The sequence below is a fragment of the Amphiura filiformis genome, chromosome 8, assembly GCF_039555335.1.
Source record: "Amphiura filiformis chromosome 8, Afil_fr2py, whole genome shotgun sequence".
Classification (NCBI taxonomy): domain Eukaryota; kingdom Metazoa; phylum Echinodermata; class Ophiuroidea; order Amphilepidida; family Amphiuridae; genus Amphiura; species Amphiura filiformis.
This window is the reverse complement of record NC_092635.1, coordinates 50,731,398-50,756,737: the sequence shown is the minus strand read 5'-3', so window position 1 is coordinate 50,756,737 and position 25,340 is coordinate 50,731,398. Positions and strand designations below refer to the sequence as shown.

General features: G+C 41.7%; 1 protein-coding gene across 1 annotated transcript in view; it reads left to right on the top strand.

Moving 5' to 3' along the window:
- LOC140159168 (uncharacterized) overlaps window positions 1-25,340 on the top strand; it is a 124,547-nt gene that overhangs the window by 2,220 nt on the left and 96,987 nt on the right. Inside the window, 3 exon segments of the mRNA XM_072182539.1 lie at window positions 11,217-11,291; window positions 12,768-13,250; window positions 13,253-13,585. Of these exon segments, the coding sequence (XP_072038640.1) occupies window positions 12,999-13,250; window positions 13,253-13,585 (585 nt within the window). The 5' untranslated portion in view covers window positions 11,217-11,291; window positions 12,768-12,998.

The following is a 25,340-nucleotide window of genomic DNA, read 5'->3' as shown; positions in this document are numbered from 1 at the left end:
AAAATCTTCAATGTATCCTCACTATCCTGACAGTTCCGTAAGTTAAGCATCTACATGTGTAATATCCCCATCCTGGCTCTATCTACTTTCAAAACAGCAATCAGGCCTCAACTTGGGGCTAACTTTGAAAGAAATGGACTCTCTGTAATTTAAAACTTTCAGGGGTTACTTTCAGGATTTGGGGGCGGGGGGTAAAAATCTGTATTACCTGCGTGCATACTCCTCATCACAGGCAGGTAATATTTCCCAGTATTACCTGCGCAGACATAACACACGTGCGTTTGCGTAACATGTCTCGCGCGATATCCTAAGACTTGCGCGCATACTTCATGCGCGGCCATGAGTGCACTGTTAAAAAGCAAAGAAGAAACTGGTCTACTTTTCAGTAAGATTATCAAACTAAATTCCTTCAACAAAGTTTACGAACAAGTCTGAAGATTTATGCAATTCATGTTCACTATAAAGTAGGCCTTCATCATCATCAACTAGTTTATTTGAAGTGCCAACTGGAAAATTTTAGTGATCATGAAGTGCCAACATGTCAAGGGAGGATTCTGCAAGGTAGCGTGTGTAACATAGTGGGGATCGTGCAGTGGTGCTTTTTCGGGGTCCAGGGCAGCGCCCGAAGCTGCTGGATTTTTAGGTTTTTAAGGCCCATATTGGGTATTTTCACCCCTTTTTGTTCAAGTTTTATGTGAAAAAATATTAAAATTACCGTGCGTCACTTCGTGCGCCACAGTCACAGTCCAAGCGGCACAAGTGACGTGCACTGCCAGTTGAGAAGGCATGCACTAAAGGATAAAATTGTTACCCCCTGTTTGTTCTCACGAAATACGGGAAAATATCTACGGTCTTGTGCCGTATTCCATTCAGCATTCAGCTTCATGGAATACGGCAGATATTTTCCTGTATTTCACCAAATTGGCGAAGGCGCTACATTAGGAATGCTAGGCGTCCGTATGTGCATCGTAATTCCTATAAACCTTGTCAATGCAATATCTCACAAACTATGGTAAGCGAATTTTGGGCATCCATCTTGGCAGTTGGCACCATAGTAGTTATCTTAAGTAAGGGTGGTTGAGGTTTGAGTTGGGTCAAAGATCAAATGGGGTGAAATAGGGATAAATTCCTATAAACCCTGTCAATAAAATATACGCTGTGCACCCTCTACAAAGATGGACACCCATACACCCTTAGATCTAGAGATTACCTCCCACAACTGCACAAAAGGAATCCATTTGTGAATCCGTTAAGTTTTGGTGAAGGAGGTTTCTAGCGACTTGTGTTCACAAACAGATTCCTTTTGTGCAGATTCAGGTCATGGCAGGTAATTAGCGCAGGGTCAGAATTTTATTTCACAGGGCGAGAATCAATCTTGATTCTTGCAGAATAAACTTGCGGGAATCATTTGATTCTTGCAAATCAACTTCTGTATAAACTACAAATGTTTGCGAGTGATTATCGGATCAATCGATTGATTGAGACTCGATTATCAGATTCTCGCCGAAATAATTCTGACCCTGTAGTGTGCGCTTGTGTACGGCATCGCTCTCTCAAGTACCGAGAGGAATCTCTAGATCTAAGGGTGTATGGGTGTCCATCTTTGCATCATTACACGTAGATAAACGTGTACATTGTAACTCAACTCAAGTAGGCAGTGGTTGAGTTCACCGGTGGGGAATGTGCCATTGGTCAAAGGTCAAATAGGGTTACATAAACCGTTTCAATGCTGTATCTCTCGATCTAAGCAAGTATGGATGTCATCATCATCATTGCAGCATATCAAGTACTGTATTCATTCCAATAAGCCTTGGTTTCGTCATTTTGTTACAGTCTTCACCTTATCGTCACCCTTGTTTCTGCACCCTTGCCTGTGACTTCTCTGCACCAAGTCCCAGTATACATGTAGCTGCTGCTGCATATAGGGATAGCATCTTTGAAGAAGATCGAAGAATCGCCCAGGGTGCTTTACAAAGTCATTTTGGGTGGGCGCTTTTACAAAAAAACTGGTTTACCTTATTTTTTCGAAAGGGCCGTTTATTAGAGACAAATTTACCTATGTATATTATAATAGGGTCCCGAGACGTTCTAGTAGCTTTTCTGATGTGGTAAATGTATTGCCAAGTTTACACAGGACTTCAAATCGTCAAGCTATTTCACTAGTATCAACGTCCAGTCACTTCAACAACATTAATGGTACCCTTTAGCAAATTGAAAATACCCTGGGTGGCTGGGTGGGTGCTTATTGGTGATGGCGTTTATTGGAACAAATACCGGAATACTGTACATGTAGGTGGTGGTCGAGTTCCGAGGTGGGTGAGGGTCAAAGGTCAAATGAGGTCAATAGGCTTAAATTGCTATAAACTTTGTAAACGTGATAACTTTTGACCTATTATATAGTATTAAGTGAGTAATGTGTGTGTAGCTGTATCTCAAGTAGGCGGTGGTTGAGACTCAGTACACCGGTCGATCTTACCGTTTCCGATGTTGATTAAGATACTTCTTGCATCGATCCCGAGATGCGGAAAAACCAATAGTCATTTTGTCCCACATAAATGAATAAATAACAAAAACCCCGATCCCCGGTGGACTCACCCAAAAGGTGACGTCACACCATATGATCGTCCCTTATCCTCCTTGGTCTCCGACTGACACAGACGTGCCTATCGATTGTTCATAGCACTGTGTATCAATTTCTCGACCAAGGCGAGATATACGGTTGTAGTTACACACCTTAGGTAAAACCAAACCGGTATTGTTCGGCTGAGGATAGTTTTGACGGCATTTTCTGGCGAAAAAGTGACAAAAAACGATCCAAAACTTTGCTACATATCGTGCCTCCGTTTGTATACGGGACACACGAGCAATTCAAAATGGCCGCTCGTTGACGCCATTCATTTTGTTTCCCACGTAAAACAACCATTGCAGCCTGTAAGTTACAATAGATGTTTGTACATACACATTGTATTTCATGTACGGTAGGTTATTGTTGCTATGTTAGGGTGATTACTCTATCGTTATGTCTTCATTACCGTCCAATAAAGACGAGTTAATCAGATATTCATACGGTGGGGATTGGTAGGGACCCGTCTGACATTTTAGTAATAAAGTTAGCCAGTCCTTACTTTACCACTAACGTTAGCGACCAGCCTCCGTGCTCAGGTTTGCTTACTGGGCTTGAGTCGCGTGTTGGGGGGGGGGGGGGAGTGCCCCCCTCCCTTTTCCCCTCGCTTCGCCTCGGCCCTGTCGGGCTTGCCCCTCCCTGGTGACGGAGCGGGACCCACACCCGCTCTGTTTCACCCACAGGGAGTGCTCACGATCTTCTAGATGTCTTTCTTTTGCTTAGGACTCTCCGAGTTCCAGCTTGACGATTGGGATAGGCTCCGTCATCGCCATAAGACGAAGAAGAAATCTACCAAGGGCACTGGTAAGGTCGATACGGTGGATTCTGCTGTGACAGCCCCTATGGGTCATGGCAGGTCTGCTTAAGGGGGCTCCGGTCCCCGGACAAGCAGGCGGTTCCTTCGGGGACTGCGAGCGCGTCCAAAGGCTCAGCAGCCAGCGAAAGCACTGACTATACGTCCGGAGCAAAGTAGCAGGCAGCAGAGCGGTAACCACCAGCGAAAACCCTAGCGGGTTTTGCAGCAGGAGGATACCAGTCGACACGGTAGATTCTGCTGTGACAGCCCCTATGGGTCATGGCAGGTCTGCTTAAGGGGCTCCGGTCCCCGGACAAGCAGGCGGTTCCTTCGGGACTGCTAAGCGCGTCAAAGGCTCAGCAGCCAGCGAAAGCACTGACTATACGTCGGAGCAAAGTAGCAGGCAGCAGAGCGGTAACCACCAGCGAAAACCCTAGCGGGTTTTGTAGCAGGAGGATACCAGTCCTCTAGCGAAAATCCTCACGGGTTTTTAGCAGGAGGACACCCGTCTGTTGCAGGCATATCTACGGGCTCAAACAGCCACAGTAGTAGCCAGCGACGGGCAGCATGCAAGGGTACCCCGGGCCTGCCTGGGTTGAACCCTAGCATGCATGGGTTCAGCAGAGACGATACCGCGGCTAACGCTGTGGGTGTAGTCTTAGCAGAACCAACTGGGGTTGTCACACGGCAGCGTTCCATGGCGGGACCGCCGAGTGATACCCTGGGGCCCTAGAATAGCTGCGGGCTGTCCACAGGGACTGGCTGGCGATTATTCAGGGGTTGGGCTCGCAGTCTCTCACGGGACAGCGACCCAGGTGCATTCGGTGGCAGCTACAAAGACGAGCTACGGCTTGACTTCAGTGGTAACCGCTATGCACCCGCCCATAGCTGCCGTGAGTGGTCCGCCACACACAGCGACCTTGGGCGAAGCTCTAGAGGGTACAGTAAGTAGCTTGAACAGCCTAGCTGATCAACAACCCACTTATGTCCTCGAGAGCCAGCGGAGCGTGGGTGATCCATTATCGTCAATGGGTCAATTACCCTCTCTTGATCGATCACTGTTAAATCAACAGGGCATAGCTCCATTGATTGACGCTGCCTATTCAGGTGGCGAGGTGATTGATCGGGGGTATGCACGCTCAGCTACCCGTGGTACTAGGCAAGCTCCCTCTAGCCAAGGGACAGCCGGTATGGGGTACCCATACACACGGCTTGATCCCCTTGCGGGGAACGCAGTGAGGCATGGGTACAGTGGTACACAGCCGGAGCCCTCACGGGCACCTACGCTGGAACCACGCGCCAGCGGTACACAACCGGGAACCCTCACGGGTACCCATGCGAGTACCGCGCCGGTACCACTAGCACACAGCTTGAGCCCCCAAACAGGGAGCGCCGTGTGGCGAGGGTACAGCGGTCCACAACTGGGAACCCTCACGGGTACCCACGCTGATACCGCACCGGTACCGCAGCACCCGCCTTAGTCGCCACAGTCTCTGTGGCAACAAGGGGGGGGGGAGGCGGTGCTGGTACTGCAGTACCATGGGGTTACCCTGGTGGCGGATCCTTTCAGGGTCAGCTGCCGGCTGGGTATGCCCGTGGTACCCGCCGCAGGGTGTTTCTTCCACGGCCTAGCACCGTGGCAAGTGTCGCCTAGCGATGGCCACGCAGTACCAACATCAGCTGTTGACCAGGCCAGCCGGCATGGGGCTAACCCAGATCTTGATCAGGGTAGGCCCCGTGCTGCTAGCGCTAGGACGACGGCTGCGAGAGCATGTGGACCCAGTGGTGCCATGGCGGATACCTCAGGGTCTTGCGGGAGTACTCCCTCTTCTGCTGGCAGGTAGTCGGCGAGCCACACAGTGGTTATGCCTTCTTACCCGCTTTCAGATGCCCGTCCTCAGTTACCGTCATCATCGGAGCATGATCTCGGATACTGTGGGCGAGGGAAAGGAGTCGGAAGCTGAGTCCGGTAGTGACATCACTACAATCTCCTTCCCCGCTGCCCCGCGAGGGGAGCAACAGCACTGATCTTCCTCCGGACACCCCTAAGGGGAGTCCATGGAGGAGGACCAGGGATCCTTTCAGTAGGATGCTCAGCTGCTGCTTCCTCACAGGGGCGCCTGCACTCTCATTCCCGGCAAACCTCACGGGTAGATATCGTGGGCTGTCGAGCTCAGTAGAGCTATGGCGCCGCGTGCTTGCACGCTTCCTCTGCGTGTAACGCGGAGGACCACGGGACCTACCTGAGGGGATCCGAGAGGGACCCAGATGTCGCAAGCGTATCACGCTCAGACAACATCTGAGCTCTTCCGCAGGTGAGCCTATTAGCGGTGCTAACAGCTAGCCTCAACGAGAGCTCCATGGGCCTAGCCCATAGGGTGTCCACTCAGCGCCGGGGAGGGGCCTGCCACTCCAATCGCTCAACGCGATGGAAAGGCAGGGTCCTTTTCTCTTGGATGCTTCTGCGCTACGGTGGAGGACCGTGCAAAGAAGCTACCAACGGAGCACTCTGAAGAGGTCGGAAACTGCCCTTACCATGGGTAGGAGCTCCGACTTCAGCAGGCCGTGCACCACCAACAGTACCCGAGCCCACTACCTCTGCAGCACCCATTTCTGGGAGGCGCAAGGGTAGCACAGGAACAGCTGGCAAGCCCCGAAGAAGAGCAAGCGCTCTTCCAAGGGAAGCTAGGCAGATCATTCCTGGGGGACTCAGCGTTTTTTTCACAGGGGGATCTCCCAGTGGACGACCGCTTATGGCTTTCACCCAGAGGTGGGAAACCATCTCTTTGAGCGCCTGGGTATGGTCAGTGGTGAGTGGGGGTTACAGACTGGCAACCCAGTCTCCCCACATTCGTCTGCACATTTCAGAGGTCCACAGTAGTGCCGTCAGACGGCCCCCAGCGTCGGGCACTACTGACAGGGATCACACAGCTTCTCACGGAGCGGGCGGTTGTCCCGGTCTACCCGCCGTTCTACGGGTGATCTTGGAGCCATTGGCTTCAAGGAAGACCGGCGACGGGAGCCCCATCCGGAACCGCAGGCTGTTGAACACGTTCTTCAGGCCCAAGAGGTTCAGAATGGGGACTCTCGCCTCGGTGCTAGCCTGCCCCATCAGGGGCATGGGAACAGCATCGCTAGATCTCTCGGACGCCTATCTGCATATGCCAATCGCCTCTCAAGATCGGAGGCATCTGCGCTTCTAGGTACAGGATCAAAATTACCAGTTTTGATACCGCCATCCGCCTGTCCATCTCTCCCAGGGTGTTTAACACTCTTGGTCAGAGCGGTGGCAGCGTACCTGAAGCACAGGGGTGTCAACATCAGTTGCTACCTGGACGTTTGGCTCATATCACGGACGCACTCCACTGAAGACTACGGGTCTCATGGGGTTGATAGTCCGTGGGTGCGGGACCCTGGATTTTTGATCAGCTCAAAAAGTCCAGCGTGGTCCCGACGCAGACACCACTATTTGTAGGGGCCCAGATCACCCTCACGGAGGGGTTCGCGGTGCTCTCACCCGAGCGGGTGGCGGACATGGTGCGGTGTGCCTGGCTCTTGGCCGGGTCTCGGGCAAAACCCGCTGTGGCATGGATGAAGGTGGTAGGCCTAATGGCCAGTATGGTAGACCTCGTACTGTACTGCCGCTTTCTACGTTAGGCTTACCCAACTACACCTTCTAGCCTGCTTGCAGGCCCAGTCGTCACCAATATCCCTCGCGGTTCCGTTGTCGGAGATCGCGCGAGAGAACTCTGGTGGTGGACCCATCAGCCCAATTTGACCCAGGGTGTCAGGTTTCCTGCACCCCCGGTATGTCACGTGGTGACGACCATAGCGTCAAAACGGGGCTGGGGGGTCCACATCCACGGAGACTCCGTCTCGGGCCTATGGGGGCCATAGAGACAGAGTTTCACACCAACCTCCCTCGCCACGAGGAGGTGATCGTGGAATCACATACCGTTGTCCTGACGGATAACACAACCGTGGTAGCCTACCCCAACAGACAAGGGGACTCCGGGCCACCACGATTGAGCCTGCATGCACGACACCTGATAGGGTGGTGCAAGTTCAGGCAGATTACGATGAGAGCGATACACATCGCCAGGCGTCACCAGCATCCTCGCGCGCACAATCTGTCACGAGGAAGGGTGTCGGGACCAGCAGAATGGTCCCTTGCTCCGCAGGTCGCTCAGACGATCTTCAAGGGGATGTACCACGGTTACCACCCCTCGAAAGATCTGTTCGCATCTCATCGCAATCATCCACTGCCGTGTGTACTGCTCAAGGGTCGCGGACCCCAAGCATTCACCGTGGACGCTCTGTCCATAGACTGGGGAGGATGACAGCTTATGCAGTCCCTCCGATCTCACTACTCATGAGGGTGGTGGCCAAGATCGGGTGGGAAGACTGCATTGTCATTCTGCTAGCGGCAAGGCAGCTGGCACTCCCAGTACCAGATCTACTCCGGATGCCCGGAGCGGAGGTACCCAGTCTATCACTAGAGCACCTGCAGTTAGCTGCATGGCCCTTACCAGGGAACACGCAGCGGAGGGATACTTTTCATCAGAAGCTGTTTTTCTCATCGCCGGGCTGACGGAAGTCTACCCTCCGTGCGTATAGCCAGAGTCTGGCTCCATACTACGCTTGGTGCAATGAGACAAATAGCTCTCCCGCTAAACCTCTGTGCTGCTAGTTCCGGAGTTTCTGACAGAAAAGTTCCAAGCAAGACTTCAGCGGGCCACTGGGGCCAGCTATAAGTCAGCTGTCCTCTCCATTCACCGAGGTTTCGAGACGGGTCGACTATCATAGCCGATGGTTACCTTATTAGTCTACGCCTCGACGGTATGTTCAACGAGTGTCTACCAAAAGGAAAGTGATCCTCCTAAGGGATCCCAACACAGTCTTAGATTACTTTAAGGGTCACCTTTTGACCTTCCGTCCAAAAGCGACGCTTAAATACGTAACTCTCAAGATGGCTTTCCGGTTTGGCGTTGGCTTCGGGACGGCGGTGCTGAGTTGCACACGGTCTCGAGGTTAGCTTCCGTGTTCACAAACACTGGAGCGACACTGTTTCGGGCGCTCTGTTCTCGTGACTACTGAACGGGCGCGGTGCATACCGACATTCGTCCCTCTCCAATCCCCAGGGTTGGGCAAAGTTCGCTGAAGCCAAAGATAGGCTGGGGTGTCCGATAAGGCGCTGCAGCACTATTTCTTCCAACACAAGCCTTGCGAGGACTCACGACCGCATTCATCACCCTTACAGAGCCTTTCGGTCCAGCCGCTGTCGCAATGGCTGGTCCAGGTGTTGGTGGGGTCCGGGAGATCGGAAGGTTTCGCGTCCCACGACCCACTCGACACGAGCTATCTCATCATCTTGGGTATACCGTTCGGTTGTCCCTTGAGGAGATCTAGCAGGCGGTGTCCCGGAAGCCACCTTCGCCCTTCTCTACGATACTTCCGTTTCGTTAGTAATCAGAGACGGGCGGGAGGTTTACCGGGACATTGTTCGGCGATCATAATACGGTGGTGTACGGGTACCAGGTTTTCAGACTATACAGAATACTCAGCATGGTAAGAACCAGTGTCGCTATTCTTAACCACCAAACTTTTTAAGTAAGGAGGTTTATGTCTGTGATCGCGTGGTCTTTTTTGTTTTTCCGTCCGTTGGGGAAAAATATTTCTGTCCTCCCGTAACTCATCGTTACCCGCTTCCGATCCCTGATCATATGCTGACCAATCTTGTACCTCCATCCGTCGGTTACTTGCTAGATCGATCTTTCAGATGTTGATGCAAGAAGTATCTTAATCAACATCGGAAGCGGTAAGATCGACCGGTGTACTGAGTCTAGTCCCAAACAGAAATGTTTGGTAGACTCATAACCGGTGCGATCTTACCTTTCGATGTTGATTATCCCGACCCCGCCACCCCTACAAGTTTGGTCCGGTAGGGGATCCCAAGTCGGATAAGGGATTATCATATGGTGTGACGTCACCTTTTGGGTGAGTCCACCGGGGATCGGGGTTTTGTTATTTATTCATTTATGTGGGACAAAATGACTATTGGTTTTTCCGCATCTCGGGATCGATGCAAGAAGTATCTTAATCAACATCGGAAAGGTAAGATCGCACCGGTTATGAGTCTACCAAACATTTCTGTTTGGGACTAGTTTGGAGGCAGGGTTCGAATTCGGCTGTATCGCATAGCAGTTTGCTCCACATTTTGAAGTAACTGCTACCCAATTTTGCATTTGTATAGCACTTTTTATAGTGCTTTATTTAGTATATGGAAGTATCCTGATTATGATGAATTAGCCAAAAACTGCTACACAAAATTTTTAAACGAATTCGAACCCTGTTTGGAGGTGGGTCAAATGGGGTTAAAGTGTTGTTATAAACATTGTCAAAGCTATGGCAGGAGCCAGGGTTCACAGTTTGCTCTCAAATAACCGGGTCCACTTTTTTTATGCTGGACCCATTCAGATCCCATTTAGTTGAAATTTGCAGGTCCCAAGCTGATTTTTGTGGGTCCAAATTACACTTACAATGTATGCATCCGATGTACGGAAGGCGGAACACCCGGAAATGCCATCTTCACTCACTCAGTACGAGCCGAATTATTGGATAAAAGACGACTTACCGGCTACCGAGATCGGATACTATTCTCAATAAAACTACATTACTACCAAATAATATTGCACTACTTGAATCATTTAAATTATTTGTTATTTTGCTATTTGATCAGTTGAAAATATACAGCTGTATCTACCGCAAAAACGTGTTTGCGTAATTGTCACCAGGAAATGTACCGCCGACTCGACTTTTAAAAACAACTTTTCATTCATAAATTACATATATAGTACAATTACTAAAATCGCTGCTACATGACACAGTGTGAGCTCACCCATCGCTATTTCATGCACAGATGTTTGCTTAGTGATACAAGGGGAACTCTAGAAGAGGTGGACTTTTCTTTGGATCGTGCAAATATTACGTTACAATGTTTACAATGTTTACAATATTTCTTGAATGGGATTTTTCCGGGTCCAAGCACAGCCTGCTGGACCCATTCAGGTTATGCAATCTTACTTTTTCCGGGTCCAGTGAGTACAAAAAGCGTCCTGGACGTGGAAAACTGTGAACCCTGATCACAGCCCCACCCCCGTGACCGCAGCAGGTGGGGATCCCTTGGTTTGTGAATCACCTTGTGTACACGGTGAACACTGTACAGTTTATATCCAGGATAATTAAGCATGCTATGGTGACTCAAGTGTGCTGGGTCAGATTTGTAACATGTACAAATGTACGTAATTATATGTGACCCATTCCATGTCAACTCCAGGGATGTGCACCGCAGCACCTCTTCAATTTTTTTCTTTTTCTGTGTGGTGGTACATTGTAGATATTGATGAGAAAGTAAAATCCCGAAAATTTGAGATTCATACTCCATTTTGTTTTCCCGTGGCATCAATTTGAAATTTAGGGGGTCAGCGTAAAATGTGTCGCAACGCGAAAGACGATGTTTGGAGGTCCATAAATGTACTATAAAGGGAACCCTTTACAACTTTGAAAAGTATGTATCCTGGGGTACTTACTTGTGTAGAATTCAAATCTGGCATCAGAAAACTTGTACCTCCTTTACTTTAAAAGATAGGGCCCTCAAAATGCAACTTCGTCCATCCAGGACCAACTTTGGGGGGTCAGAACTCCAAAAGTAAAAATAATTTTATTGTCCATTTTTTTGCCAGGCAGAGCCCTTTGAGTTACAAATGATTTAATTTTTCTTTTAATATTTGTCAACAGGTAATATAAAAAGGATAACTCACAATTCAACTAAAACTCAAGAACTTGGAAGTGAACTGCATCAAGTATTAAAAGGTGAGAAAGAAAAAATCAAGTGGTGATATTTCTACTGGATTTCTGGAAATGGGGAGAAAACAAATCTTGAGTGATGGTATTCTACATGTAACTTAAAAAGAGCAAAAAAGGGTGTGGTGGATACCCATGCCATAACCTATTCCCGGGATGAGCCCCATGTTCAGTGCTGCAGCAAAACCCTCGGCCAGATCAATTTTTAGGAAGATCTGTTACCGATTTACGTCCCTGATTAATGATTACAGTTTTGTCCACTGCTTTTCCTTTGAGAATATAATGTACATTCGGAATGTCCTTGTAAAAGTTTTAAGTAAATCTCATCCATATCGGCCCTAAAATACAGGAAAGGCAAATAAAAATTTGCACCGAATTGGGCGTAAAGTTAGCAACACTGAAAATAAACCAGCTGCCAGTTTTCCTACCCATTTTGATAAGAGAGAGGAACCAGAGGTAGTCATCCCCTCCCCACCCACCAAGTTTGAGGGGCATATGTGAGCATGCCCACCACCTCTGAGAATAAGGGAGGACATCCAAAGCTCAGGGTAAAGTTAAAATGGTACTGGACATTTTGCAGATTTGTAATTAATTTCGGTGTATTTTGTATTAGGATTGAATGTTTGTCATCCGTACCATCTTGTAGAACTTGAATTTAGTGTTCTAAGATACATTCACAATAATTTAGCAACATTTTAAGGGATCTGGAATGAGTGTTTCGACAGTATTTTTTGTGGGACATGAGAGCACATCAGACATATCGAATTGCATTCTGAATACGAAGAATGTATTTCTGATATCAAATAATTTTCATTTTTGAAATTCATGGTATAATACAAATTTTATGATAAATTATTAAAAGTTGATATTTTTCACATTTTTGACTGCATAACAGTCCTCGAAGTAAATTTTATAAATTTAATGATATATTCTTAAAGTGCATGTAGGTGCATGTAGGTGGGAGGAAAAGCCGACCATCAATTGAAAATTTTGACATTTCATATTGAAGATATAGATTTTTTTTCCCAAAAAGACCTAAATTTTTTTGGTGTTTTGGGAAAAGAAATCCATATCTTCAATACGAAAGGTCAAAATTTTCAATTGATCGTCGGCTTTTTCATCCCACCTACATGTACATACACTGAAGTATAAATCACCAGATTTATAAAGTTTACTTCGAGTACTGTTAAATATCAAAAATATCAATTTTAATGATTTACCATAAAATGTGTAGTACATTGCGAATTTCAAAAAAACAAAATAATTTGATATCAGAAGGACATTCTTCGTATTCAGAATGCAATTCGATATGTCTGATGTGCTCTAATGTCCCACAATAAATACTGTCCAAACGTTCATACCCCACCCCTTATTATGTGATGATTTTTTCATAGTTATCAATATCATTTCTTTTGGCAAATATTGGAAAACAGATTGTCTAATTTAATGTGTAAAATAGTTACATTGCTTTTTGCTTCTTTACAGGTTGAAGTCAAATGGATAATATATATTTGTAAGCAGAGCAGCCGGAGTAGCAGTTTATATTAAACTCAGATAGGGTGAGAAACCTATCACAAGGGTTGAGATGTGAAAACTTGGTGGGTGCTCTTGAGACAAAAAAACAAGCACTTTTGTACACTGAAGGCAATTGTGTTGGATGCAAATATCGGCATTAACCAAAAGAAGTATGTCCTGTGTTTCTCATAGGCCATCAATATGGTGAAGGATAGCGACTCATGTCTCGCTAATCCCAAGTACACCCAGTGGATACTGGAAGCCATTCGCAAGATTAAAAAGCAGAAACAGCGCCCTTCTCAGGATCGAATCTGTCATGCAGTTCGATCTGGTCGTGGTGTAAGCGAAGCATTAGTTCTAGAGCAGCTAGAGCTCAGTGTACGCGATGGCAACATCCTCAGGGTGTTCAACAAAGGGGTAGCATCGTGTCGTGACCCGGATGGAGGGGGGAACGCGCGCCGCCCACCATGCGTACTAGAGGAGGTACAATCGGCAAGACTACCAATCTTCTGAAACTGATTGAAGCAGCCATAACGGACTTGGCTGAAGGAGGCTCTTCACTGAAGAGCATTGAAAAATACATTAGACAATCTCATCGTGTTGAACTAAGTAGTGCATCAGAACTTGGTGGTCAGCTCCGGCTGGCAGCCAAAAAAGGAGTTACTTCCGGGAGGCTAGGGAAAGAGGGACGTACATATAGAATTGCAGAGAAGTCAGACCCACCAGTAAAGAAAGATGATGCTAAGACGGGGGAGGAAACTACTGCAGCCACATCGGAAGAATCAAAGGTCAGTTTATGGTGTTTTTTTAAGAACTTTTTGTTCAATGTTGTTAGTAACTACAAATTTCAAACTTTTGAGGACTTGTTCTCAAGTTGTAGAAGGTGCCATAGGGTGTCTTCAGTGTTAATTATTTTCATTATAAATGTCGTAAAATATTAATATTGACAATAATTAACAACCTGTTTGACCTCTCCATATATTCATACATTGCTCACCTGTGATTTCATATCATATTTTGTGGTGAAAAATGATTACAAATGTGCAATTTGCAGTCATTTTTGGAGCAACGATATCTTCGTACCGACGGCTAAGTGTGTATGTGGATGCACATTTTACACATACAAACACATACGCAGTACCTGTTGGAACTCCCGGTCGGAGCCGGGAGTTTCAATTATTGGAACTGTGTTAGACTAGACTTCAGCATGCACCTGAGGATAATGCGGAAAACATTGGAAAAAAGGGAAGTTGTTGTACATTGTAGACCTTATTATTCCACATTGGAACTAAACTGCTATAAAAATGGGGGGGGGGGGTAGTTAATTCTAAGAGGTTTTTTTAAGCTGGATTAAGTTGCATGTTTTAATTACGGTACTATTGCTGTTGGGCTATTTCATTATAAATGACAACATTGAGTCCCAAAAGGGGTCAAAATTCAAACTCATTTATTTCATGCAAATTCATTATCATTTCAAAGTTCAGATGGTGTGTCAATAATTCTCAAAATATTAGAGCGTCAAACCCTCAGGAACCATTAAAAAATTAAATTGAATTTTTGCTGTGTAAAACATAGCTGCCGTCTGGAGGAGACATTTTTTTAAACAATTTAATACACAACTTTGAAAGAGTATATGTAACCAACATTGGGTTCATACTTATTCATATTTAGTCTGTAATAATTGTTGTATGTTCCTTTACACTTCAGTGTCTTAAATATGCCAGTTTCAATATAAAACAATTAGTAAATTGATACTAATCCAGATAAATGGTGCAAAATTACTACATATTTTAAGGATAAACTTTATCTTCACATGAAAAATTCATGAAATAGTCATTTTGTCCTGCCCAATAGCTACACTGATGCATAAGTGAGTATTCTGCGTCAATCTGTTGTACTAGTCATGGAAAACCTAAAATAAAGGACCCCTCCTGTGTCATTTGTTCTGGATAGGACACATTTTTTAACACATAATAAAGCATACTTTAACTTTAGAAATAGCTGCATCAATATTATTGCATCAATATTATTGCATAAAAGATCCCCAGCATTTAAAATCCACTACAAACAGGGTTAATATTCTGGTTAAATTAGGAATATTGCAATTTTTAGCTAACCGAAGTTCAATGCAGAATAATATCATATGTGTTCTCAACAACTGGACAATAATTTGAACACTAAAGTGGTTTGTAAGCATAATTTGCAATAAAATGCAAAAATTTCTTGTGGGTTTGGCTCTTTGAAATTTTTATTTTTAGTTTGTTTACCAATTCATGGAAATGACATAATTGTGCTGGAGAGGACATTTGTTAAATTGCAAACATAATCGTGGATACAGGCTTGCAAAATGCAACAAATACCAAATCATGTGCCACCTTGGTAGAAGGAAGACCACTCTTCCTCTACAAATTTCACATTCTATGATATAATCCTTCTTATTTCAACAATTAGTAATTAACTTCAGTTCTGGAGAGGACAAATTTTTAACGCGAACTGTGGTATCAAGAACAAGTGGTCTACTGTATGTAAAATAAATGAATTCCTCAATCAGTGCCCTGTCCCATCAATTGGTAATATAACACAGATTATACAGGTAGGGTAAGGGTTTATATTTCCTCTTTAATGTTAACAAAAATGGAGGCATGAATTGGAGAGGACACTCATTTTTTTATTTAACGAAAATGCCAATTTTGCAAGAATCTCTGAATTTTAACATTTTTGCACCAATTTTCACCATTCAACTTGCATGATGTTCCACACATATCATATTTTCATTGCAACAAGCACATTGCCATAGAATGTACCTAATTTTTCAAAGAATTAATTCAGAATACATGGGCAAAATGAAATGGGACTCCAAAATTGGGTTAAAAATGTACCTTTTGGCAATTTTTTATACAAAAATAGACAGAATTCTGTAAAATGCTCATGTAGCTTGTAGTTTGTGGCATACTTAGAATTAAGTTAATAACACTGCATTATCACCCTAATTATATCAACCAGATATGATAAAAGCCATTTTTGTGAACGTGTCATTTATAATGAAATAGCCCTGTTATTGAACAGCCAGTGACACATTGAATTAGCATGCATTGCTAACTGTTCAATAGAAGTAAAAGTAATTAAAATGTACAACTTCAGTCAGCTTTGAAAAAAAAATCTTTGTTTTAATCCTTGTGATCAGACTAGTAGTTTGGTATGTCTTTCAACTGGATGGGAGCATTTTCACATTTTTACCCTTGTATGACCTTGCATGACCTCTAATGGTTAACAGGGGTCAAATCTAGAATGGTTCTATATCTTAAAATCAACATTGGACCTTGTACTTCATGTGTACATTCATGCTATTGCTATATAACAGAAAGTGCAAAATGATTCCCAGTTTGGGAGCTTAGCAGCTACCTCCCTCCTTCAAAATTGTTTTGATGTCCCTTGTGGTGACCTACAATTTTATCAAGTGCCAGGATTGTAAGTGCTTGCTAATTAATTTTACTATCCAATTCGGGCACAATCTTTATAATGAATTGTAAAAAAGGGGTTTTTTTTGCTCTTTTTATGATGAAAAAAAAAAATCATTTTTAAATTTTGTTTGTGTGTGCCGGCCGGCCCAGCGTAGCTACAGCTCTATCAAGTGCAGTTTCTTACCAAAGAATGGACAGAGTTCGTTTTATAAATATATATTTTGGATTCCCATTTTTTTACTTCATTCGACCTCAATGACTCAATTTTACTTCATTTTTCGAATGATTTCAGTTCTGCAGATGAAATCCAATGTGATGAACAGGTTTCTAAACCAAGCATGTGTAAATTTTAATAGTAGATGAGATGGAGAACCCCACATCCACTCTAGTAAATTTTAATAGCCCAGCTTTCAGCACCACTTGTTTTGAAGTCTTGAAGACTCAAATAGGTCTGCAAGTCACGATAGTGCTCTGACATCCAGTGGAGTAGACTACATGTACCCCGCAACACCAGTGCAAAGAGATAACATAGTGATTGGTGAAAAAGAACTCATTATAAACCTACATGTACTACCAAACACTTTAATACTAAATGGTAAACTGTTATTTTCATAAGAGTTTTTATTTTTGTGAATTTTGCAATGGCCGTGCAGGTGCGACAGTATATTTTTTATTTTAAGTGACAGTGTAATTATACTCAAGACATTAATTCCACGAAAATTAATAAACAGCTTGCACAATTTCCACAAAGCTCAAATTGTGAAAAATTATTTACCTTAAAAATACCAGTGTACATGTACACAGTAAGGATTTCCCAGCAAGATTTGTCTGGAGCAACATGCATTAAATGTACATGTACATGTATCTAGAGGGTCTATGCATGTGCAACTTCTGTGGATGATTGCACACAGGCAAATGTGCATTCAAATTTTATGGTGCCCCCATGCCAGGGTGTGCTCTAACCTTGACCTCGTCTAATGGTACAGACCAACACAACAACTTCCTGGCTTCCAGTTGAGTGAGTTATTGAAATAGACCAATGTCATGGTTAGCTGGCAAAGTGGTCACAGTTGGGTAAAAATAGTCTTCAGTCAATCACTACAAATTTACAGTCTCAACTCTCCTGGCACTGTTCCAATAGTGACATCCCTATGTTGTGTGAGAAAGTAGACCCTGACCAGCTTTGGGGATGATTTGTGAACCACTCCAGGACAATCTAGGGTCAATGGAAGAAATGAATTTTCATATACATGTAGGTTTAAATGGAATCTCTCTTTGGGACTTGGTGTTTGAAATTAGTGCAAGAATTTAAAAACTAGAATTTCACTAATTTCATCAGATTCTTGCTTGATGATGCACTTACGTGCGTAATTTCGTAGTATTTATTTGCCCCGAAGGTTTCATGTTCCCATGTACCACTCCGTCAATGCGATTCTGTGGGCACCGCCATATCAGTACCGTACGGTATCATTATATTATAGAAATAAATCCCTCCTTTCTACAGGAGCACCATCAGGCATTTTAACCTGATTTTGAAGATTTTTCCCCTGAAAATTCATTTCTAACAAGCGCCCCCTTTTGGACAAATGCAACGCCCGTTAACAAACAATATTGTACCGGTAAGTTGAGAAATGGACCACATAGCATAAGGCTTGAAGATAGACCTTTTAAATTAAAAGGAACATGATCCAATTGATGAATGTATTTTTGTCATAAAACTATTTTAAATTAACTATAGAATATGTTTGAATGTTAGTAAATTATTTTTTATCAGCAATATATGCTGAAAATGAGTTCCCACAGCTTTGTATGAGATTAAATTTAGAAATCAACAAATAATTACATGGTAACCTTTTGTCATACTCCTTAATGTACATATTTATAGGCTTACAATATGTATTTACGTTGTAAAATTCCTCTTTAACTGTAATGGTATGATATGAACGATTGTTTGGTTTGTTATCTCTCTTTTTGCAATCAAATGCATTTGATGTAAAACAAATTGTCTTTGGCAAGTTGAAAGCATTTACCAGATGTTTGAAACTTGTATTTGAAAACAATTTGTTCCACACAATAAGATGACTTGTAAATCACTGGTAATAAAGGATAAGTGGTGCTGATGCCAGATGAAAACACGTTTAAACTCATGTTACCTCAGGAAGTGAGTGCTTTGTTCTTGCATGCACAACAATAGTTTTGACTGCTCACACAAAGTTCATGAAGTTGGCAAAAGTGTGCACCCTTCCATTGCGACACCCACCCCATCAGACAAAGGATCCCTAGAGCCATAAAATGCCTGTCAGTGGTCAGTTCCAGTTTGGTGAAAATGATGTTTTAGTGATTGGTCATGCAGCTGATGTATGTGTACATCAAGTGCATACATGTACAGTAGTTACATATCTAGGTAAAGTTTTATACATGTCCATGTACATGTAACTTGCAATGTTTTAGTGAGCTGATAAATAGTGCACCTGTGATTTGTTTTGTGTGATAAAGGGGAGCAGGTTACAAACAAAGAAGTGATTTACTCCCAGGTTTTAAGATTAGGAGGGGGTTTCTTTTGTTTGGTGTGGTTGCTGAGAGTATCAATGACTGATAATGGTTATTAATTTTATATTAATGGTAGAATTACATTACATGTAAAGAACAAAGGCACAAGGTGATCGCTAAAAATGCTGTACAGAACACTCATCATAACACTGTACAAAGTTAAATTGTGAATGTCAGATTGGGAGATCTGATACATATAATTAATTAAGCACCCCTACAGAATTTTTCCAAGTGAAAACTGTCTAAGTGCCTCACTTTCAATGCACATGTACAACTTAATTCTATTAAGACATTTTTCCATCTCATCATGCACTATTTCCACCGCATTCCGCTGGAGTGTCGAAAAGTACATCAACTCCACCACAGGGGTGTAGAATTCTGTTCATTAGGATACAGACATATCGAATAAAGAATTCGAAGGAATTGTAGTTGATCACTAAGTGTAGTCTCATTCTTCATGTTCCAGAAAGGGAAGCTCACCAAACTATGCAGTCTGACTATACCACTTCTATGTGTAGGTGTCAGAGTTTACTGTTTTGGTAAATAGTGCCAAATAGTTAAATACCATGATAATTTATGGGCTAACTTTTACAGGCACTATGTATGTATGGTCTCATGTCATAAGTTGGGTATGCAAAAAGGGTGGAGGGATTACACTTTTCTGAAAATTGCGATACAAATTTGATTGGCTTTCCGTAACCCGATATCCTACAGCAGTGGTTGATACCTCATTTTAAGCCTAATTTTATACTCTTTCAGTCTACTGAAGCATATAATTATACATTATTCAGTAAACAAATCACATCAGTTGAAATGAAAAATGCCAGGGGTGGAGGAGCAGGCGGATGTGGAGCAGGCGGATGCGGGAGTGTGCAATAGGGCCTATGTGAAAATTCACATGTCAGCATGTCAAAACTACTGGTTACTTTTTCAAATCTAGTGAGGGTATGATGTAATGACAGCTTTGAATGTTGAATTTGTACAACTAAAACAATTACTGACTACTTAAGGTGGCACTACACCCCATGATAAATTTTGTGACTAATTTTGCATTTTTCTTAAAAAATCAACTACACACTGGTAAAAATAGTTATGCATATTATAGGGGCAAGGAATCCAATTACCTCACTGAAATTTCAGTGATTCAAGACAAGTGGTTCATTATATGTTAAGAAATGAGGTACATTCTAGCGGTACCTCTTTTCTTATCATAAATAACGCATCCGCTTGTCTTGAGTCACTGAAATTGGAGTGTAGTAAGTGGGTGCGTTGCGCCAATAAGATACATAACTTTTGTTACCATTGTGTTATTATTTTTTGAGAAAAATGCAAAAATAGTCACAAATTTATCAAGGGGTGTAGTACCACCTTAAAGGGTATTATGTTTAATTTTGTTTCATTTTTATTTTCATTTTTAATGAAATCCTAGTTGAATTTCAGTATTTTTAGCAACATGCTAATGTACATTTCTCTTCTTGATATTCATTTCCTCAATAATAGAATAACCGTCTCGCTAATTACTCGTAAAAATATCATTGACCTTCACAATATAATTAACATACGTACAATTATTTCAAATAGTTCATTTGAAGCATTGATGTATTGAGAACATATCCTCCAAATCTGATGACATTCTTGCATAAAATAAAAATTTTAGAGTCATTTTTGTAATTGAGGTCCGATTTGAGAAAAACGCATTTGAAAATTGAGATTTACATAGACACCTGTGTATTAATTAATTAATAATTAAGCATTATCTCAAAATTTAAGCATGTGTTAAGGTTAAAATGGTGTTAATTATTAGAGGTTGTCAATATATACAACATATCAAAAAATAAATTTTTGTCATTTTTGACCGTGTAATGGAAATTGTACCCAACTTATGACATGCGACCGTATACATTAATACATGTCCAATGTGGGACACTTGTCAATATTATCATGCATGGAATTCCTGTGCTAAAACAAATAGTAGAAATATTGAGTTGGCTGATGTAGTTTATTTGCACAGCAGATTATTATGCTTTCCCAACATGCATTAAATTATTAAATCTATTGTTCAGAACAATGTCTAGATGTAAATAAACAAACCTGCCGATGTGGAAGAAAAAAGTGACCAAATTTGACCTTGAATTATGTTTTTTAGTCAAAATATTCCAGTAATTCAATAAATATAATGATATTTGGCCTAAACTTGAACTCATTTGAAATGAAATGGCAGTTTTTATTGAGTAAAGCATGGGTTTTTCACTCGACCATGTGCTTGCAATGCTGTTGAATTCTGCACTCTGGCGAAGTTGGAACTGCATTTTAATGGAATTCGACAAACTTTTATGGCATAAAGCAACATTTTTATATTTAGTAAGTGCACTGCTTGGAAACTTCTTTAAAAAGCGAAATAGTTGGTTAATAGCGAGAATCGCGGCGTGAAAAGCGAGATTGCGTTTTTTGCCGGGCCTTAATTACCCATCCCTAATTGTAACCTACTGTAAAACACTTTTATTTCAAGCGGCAACTTTATTTCGCTGAATCGCCAATAAGCCACATTTTCGCGGCAATTTAATTTCGCGAATCAAAAAAAAAAAAAAAAAATTAGAAGCTTAAAATGCACTGTATGTAACAAAGTTTCCGAATTCATAACCTCAATTTTCTCTTGTTTTCGGGTAGAATTTTCATCTTACCTTTCCCAACAGAATGTTGCAATTAATTTAGAAACGAAATATATGCCGGTTTTATTCTCGGAACTTAAAGGTCCGTAACCCGATCGACAGCATCATCCCCGATTTTTTTCATTGTTGATGAGGTTTTGGTATCACATAATAGATACTATTTTTCTCATTACTATCCTGAAATTTGACGCCCAAGTCGATGTATTTCGGAGAAATCATGAATCACAGCGGTTTTTACAGGTTACCAGTTTGTAAACAATAAAAATTTCTTCGGATCATGGGAAGAGAAAAAGCGAACTACGCTTAAGTGTAGTCTCGCGCCAGACTGTATGTGGCTATCACGAGGATCGACGAGTGTCAGACCGGCGCAAACTGGCTGTGTAGGAGACTACGCTAAGTGCTGAGGAGACGGTCCGCCGATATAATTAAAACAATTCCTTGATTATTTCAGTTGGTGAAATAGCTCAATTGGCTAGCGCTACCGTTCTTTTACCCGAGAGGTACCCGGTTCAAAACCCGTATCGGAAGGTTTTTTCCTCTCCATTTTTAACCCAAACTTTTTATATTCATTTGAAATGTACATATTGCAGGGGAAATATATTTTGTTTCCTTTTTTCTGAAACGGCACGAAAAAAAAAAAAAAAAAAAAAAAATATTTCCCGCTCAATACGTGCGCGGACATTGCAGCATGTCAGCATTCGCCATAATGAACGGGAATTGTTGTTGTTGCATGCCTACCCAGAATGCAATTCACGTATACAAGGTATTGGATTGCAAATTTGGCTATTTATTCACATTTACGCTGAAAATGCTCTTGTTTTTTCACAAAGCAGCATAAAGAGAGAGATATTTGATATTATTATGTAATTTTAAAGACAATCCATATCCAAAACCAATAGGATTACCCCCTTTAAATGCAAACTATGAAGAAAATTATTTTAATTTGTGAACTTTGAGCAACACGTTTTACAATGGACTCAATGGAGGCTGCCATTTTGGATATCCCACCATGCCCTTTGTACATCCTGGAAACACAATTTTTTTTAAACTTCATTTTTTCATCCTACAACACTAAACAATAATATTTTTATAATTTCTTAGGTGTGAAAAAAATATTTAAAAGCATTCAGAAGTTATTTTGACACAAACGATGTGAGGGAAATGAAACTTGTGCCAAAAAAACGTCAGAGTCACTATTTTCAAAGCACCAAATGTATTAACAACATAAGCAAATCAATTCTCCAGCAAAATACGTGAAAATTAAAGTTTTTTGGAACTTATGTGATCCTTCATTGTCATGATAAACGAAGTTATGTTAATGATGTTACAAGGTAAATGACTAACAAATAATAATTTATGCCATAACATTATGATTTTATGGTTAAAAATAGTAATATTCAAGATTTAATTGGTTAAATTAGGGTTGCCAAATTCGGCACCAGTTACAAGTGTATTTTCACAAATGTAATTTCGCGGCAATTTAATTTAGCGAATTGGAGGTGCTCGCGAAATTCGCAAAATTAAATTGCTCGCGAAATTAACTTGTTTTACAGTATTTGATTACCGGTACCTGTATTATTTATTATATAACCTTGTTTTTGCTTTGCATCTGTGATGAAACCAGATGGTATTTGGAGTATGATAAAAAGAAAGTGATTATGATAACGAACTTGAATAACACAAGGAAATATATTATTTTTCCAGTGTCTATAGATGACAAGATTGGTTGAGGTCTGATGGAGATTGCGATTTTATTAGAGCAAAACCAAAATGTGGAATCTCAAAATGACTGCGTTTGTTAATTGTATAATTAAAGTATTAATGATTGTTTCGATTTGATTCATGTGAGTCTTGTTACGTTCCCATATAAGCATCACTTCACAGTGTAGGCGGGAGACCCAGGCAACATTTGATCAGGTGTATCAAACAGCTAAACCCAGCAGACATCATACATCCTGAACTCCGCCTCACTTGATATTGAATATTTCCCAATTAGTGAATCACCATTTGTTGTCCTTACAACAGGCTTGACTGACAGGGCTGTCCTCACTTTGCAACCAGACAGGGATCGCCTGAAAAAAAAATGTATCTGTTGTAAATATACCCAGTGCTCATCAAATTAAACATGCAAGGCTTATATTCTAGATACTAGTCAATCATTGTGACTCATGAATGTGTGTCTCTGCACAATCAAAAATTTGATCAAATTCACCTGCAAGTGCAAGGAAAAACAAATATGTCACTACAGTTTTACATTATGTGTTAAAATTGAAGTATAGACACAAAAGTAATTTTGTGGGAAGGCAATTTCCAAGGTATAGAAAAATAATGGGGTGGTTGGATGGGACATGGTTGGATGGGACATTATCGTAGAAAATTGAATTCAACAAGGAAAAAAAATACTTTTAATACATTTACATCTACATGTAGCGGAGGATGCTCTGCAGGAAGAAAAACTGACAGTGTCAGGTGTTGGTAGAAATTGTGAATTGCATCATCCTGATTTGCGGAGTATCCTTGAGTCATTCTGGTATGGGGGGTTACAATATCACATACTTTGTACTTTAAAGCCATAGTGTGTGATTGGCTCCACAGCAACGCCCTCAATTTTTCTTGAATTTCTGTATTTTGCATGATTGTAATGCCCAATGGTGTACAAAAATACCATGTGTGATTGTGCGAAAGACTAATCCTGAAGTGATTTATAATTAGACCTACAGTAAATAAGTTTATTGTAATAATTGTGCACGCTCACAAGCCTCACATTTTGCATGAGTGTTGTTGGTGTTAATATGTACCAAAATTATTTTTTAGAGAAAATTCTATTTTTTTTTGTATCACAACCCCCTGATTTGGGTACATAATAAGGGAGACTGGCTCTTAATATGTTAAAAACGTATGCATCACTGATACGCTTAAGGGTAGACGAGGTATTGTTGGTCGAAGCAACCTAAAAATCGATTTTCATTATCTAGATCAATATATTATTGAAAATTAACACCTTGATGTTTTGCAAAAGTTCATTCTACAAATCGTATACTTTTGCAAAATTGCTTAATTTATTGTTGTTAATGAGTTATGACCGTTTTACAAAAGTGTTGTTGTTTCAGCCCTCTTTACAACGTAACTCAAGAACCGCAACACCTATAAAAGTATATCTGTGATATTTTAAATCTTCTACACGCTCGCTATGAATTGAGCAATGCAGTTTTTGCCAAAGCTCACTACCATTCATAAGATGCTGTGAACTACCAAATCACAACAGTTTAAAATAATGAATAACCTTAAACGTTTAGGAAAATAAACGGAATTACCCATCCTTAGTATATAGCGTAAATACAAAAGTTTTACATCAATGTTCGGCTTGGCATTAAAAGAGGACATAAGTCATAATGTGATCAGTGAAACAACATTTTGTGGGAAATAAGTAAGAATCTATTCTTCATGGAAATTGCACATTATTGCTTTAATACTGGTGATATTTTAGGGTTGACATGTACATGTACCTGTACCATGCTAGCTTTGATTCAAATGAAAATACATCTCAAAGGTCATCCATATCAGGTTGAATTAGTGTATAGGCCTAATCAGTGAGCAGTCATAAATTAGGGGGAGAAGAGAGGGGGAAAGAGAACTCGGGCTCAGAAATCTGATATGAATAGTGCACACACTGCACTACTGCACTGTTACAGATTTCTCGGCCTGGAAATACTGTACAAGTGTGATAATTTTTGCAAGGGTTTTATTTTCTCAGATTTTATTTCATGAAAATTATATATGAAATTATGTCTTAATAATAATATTGTTTAAAAGGCATTGTAAATGTCACTTTTGTTGGAAATCTGTACGCAGAAAATGTGGAG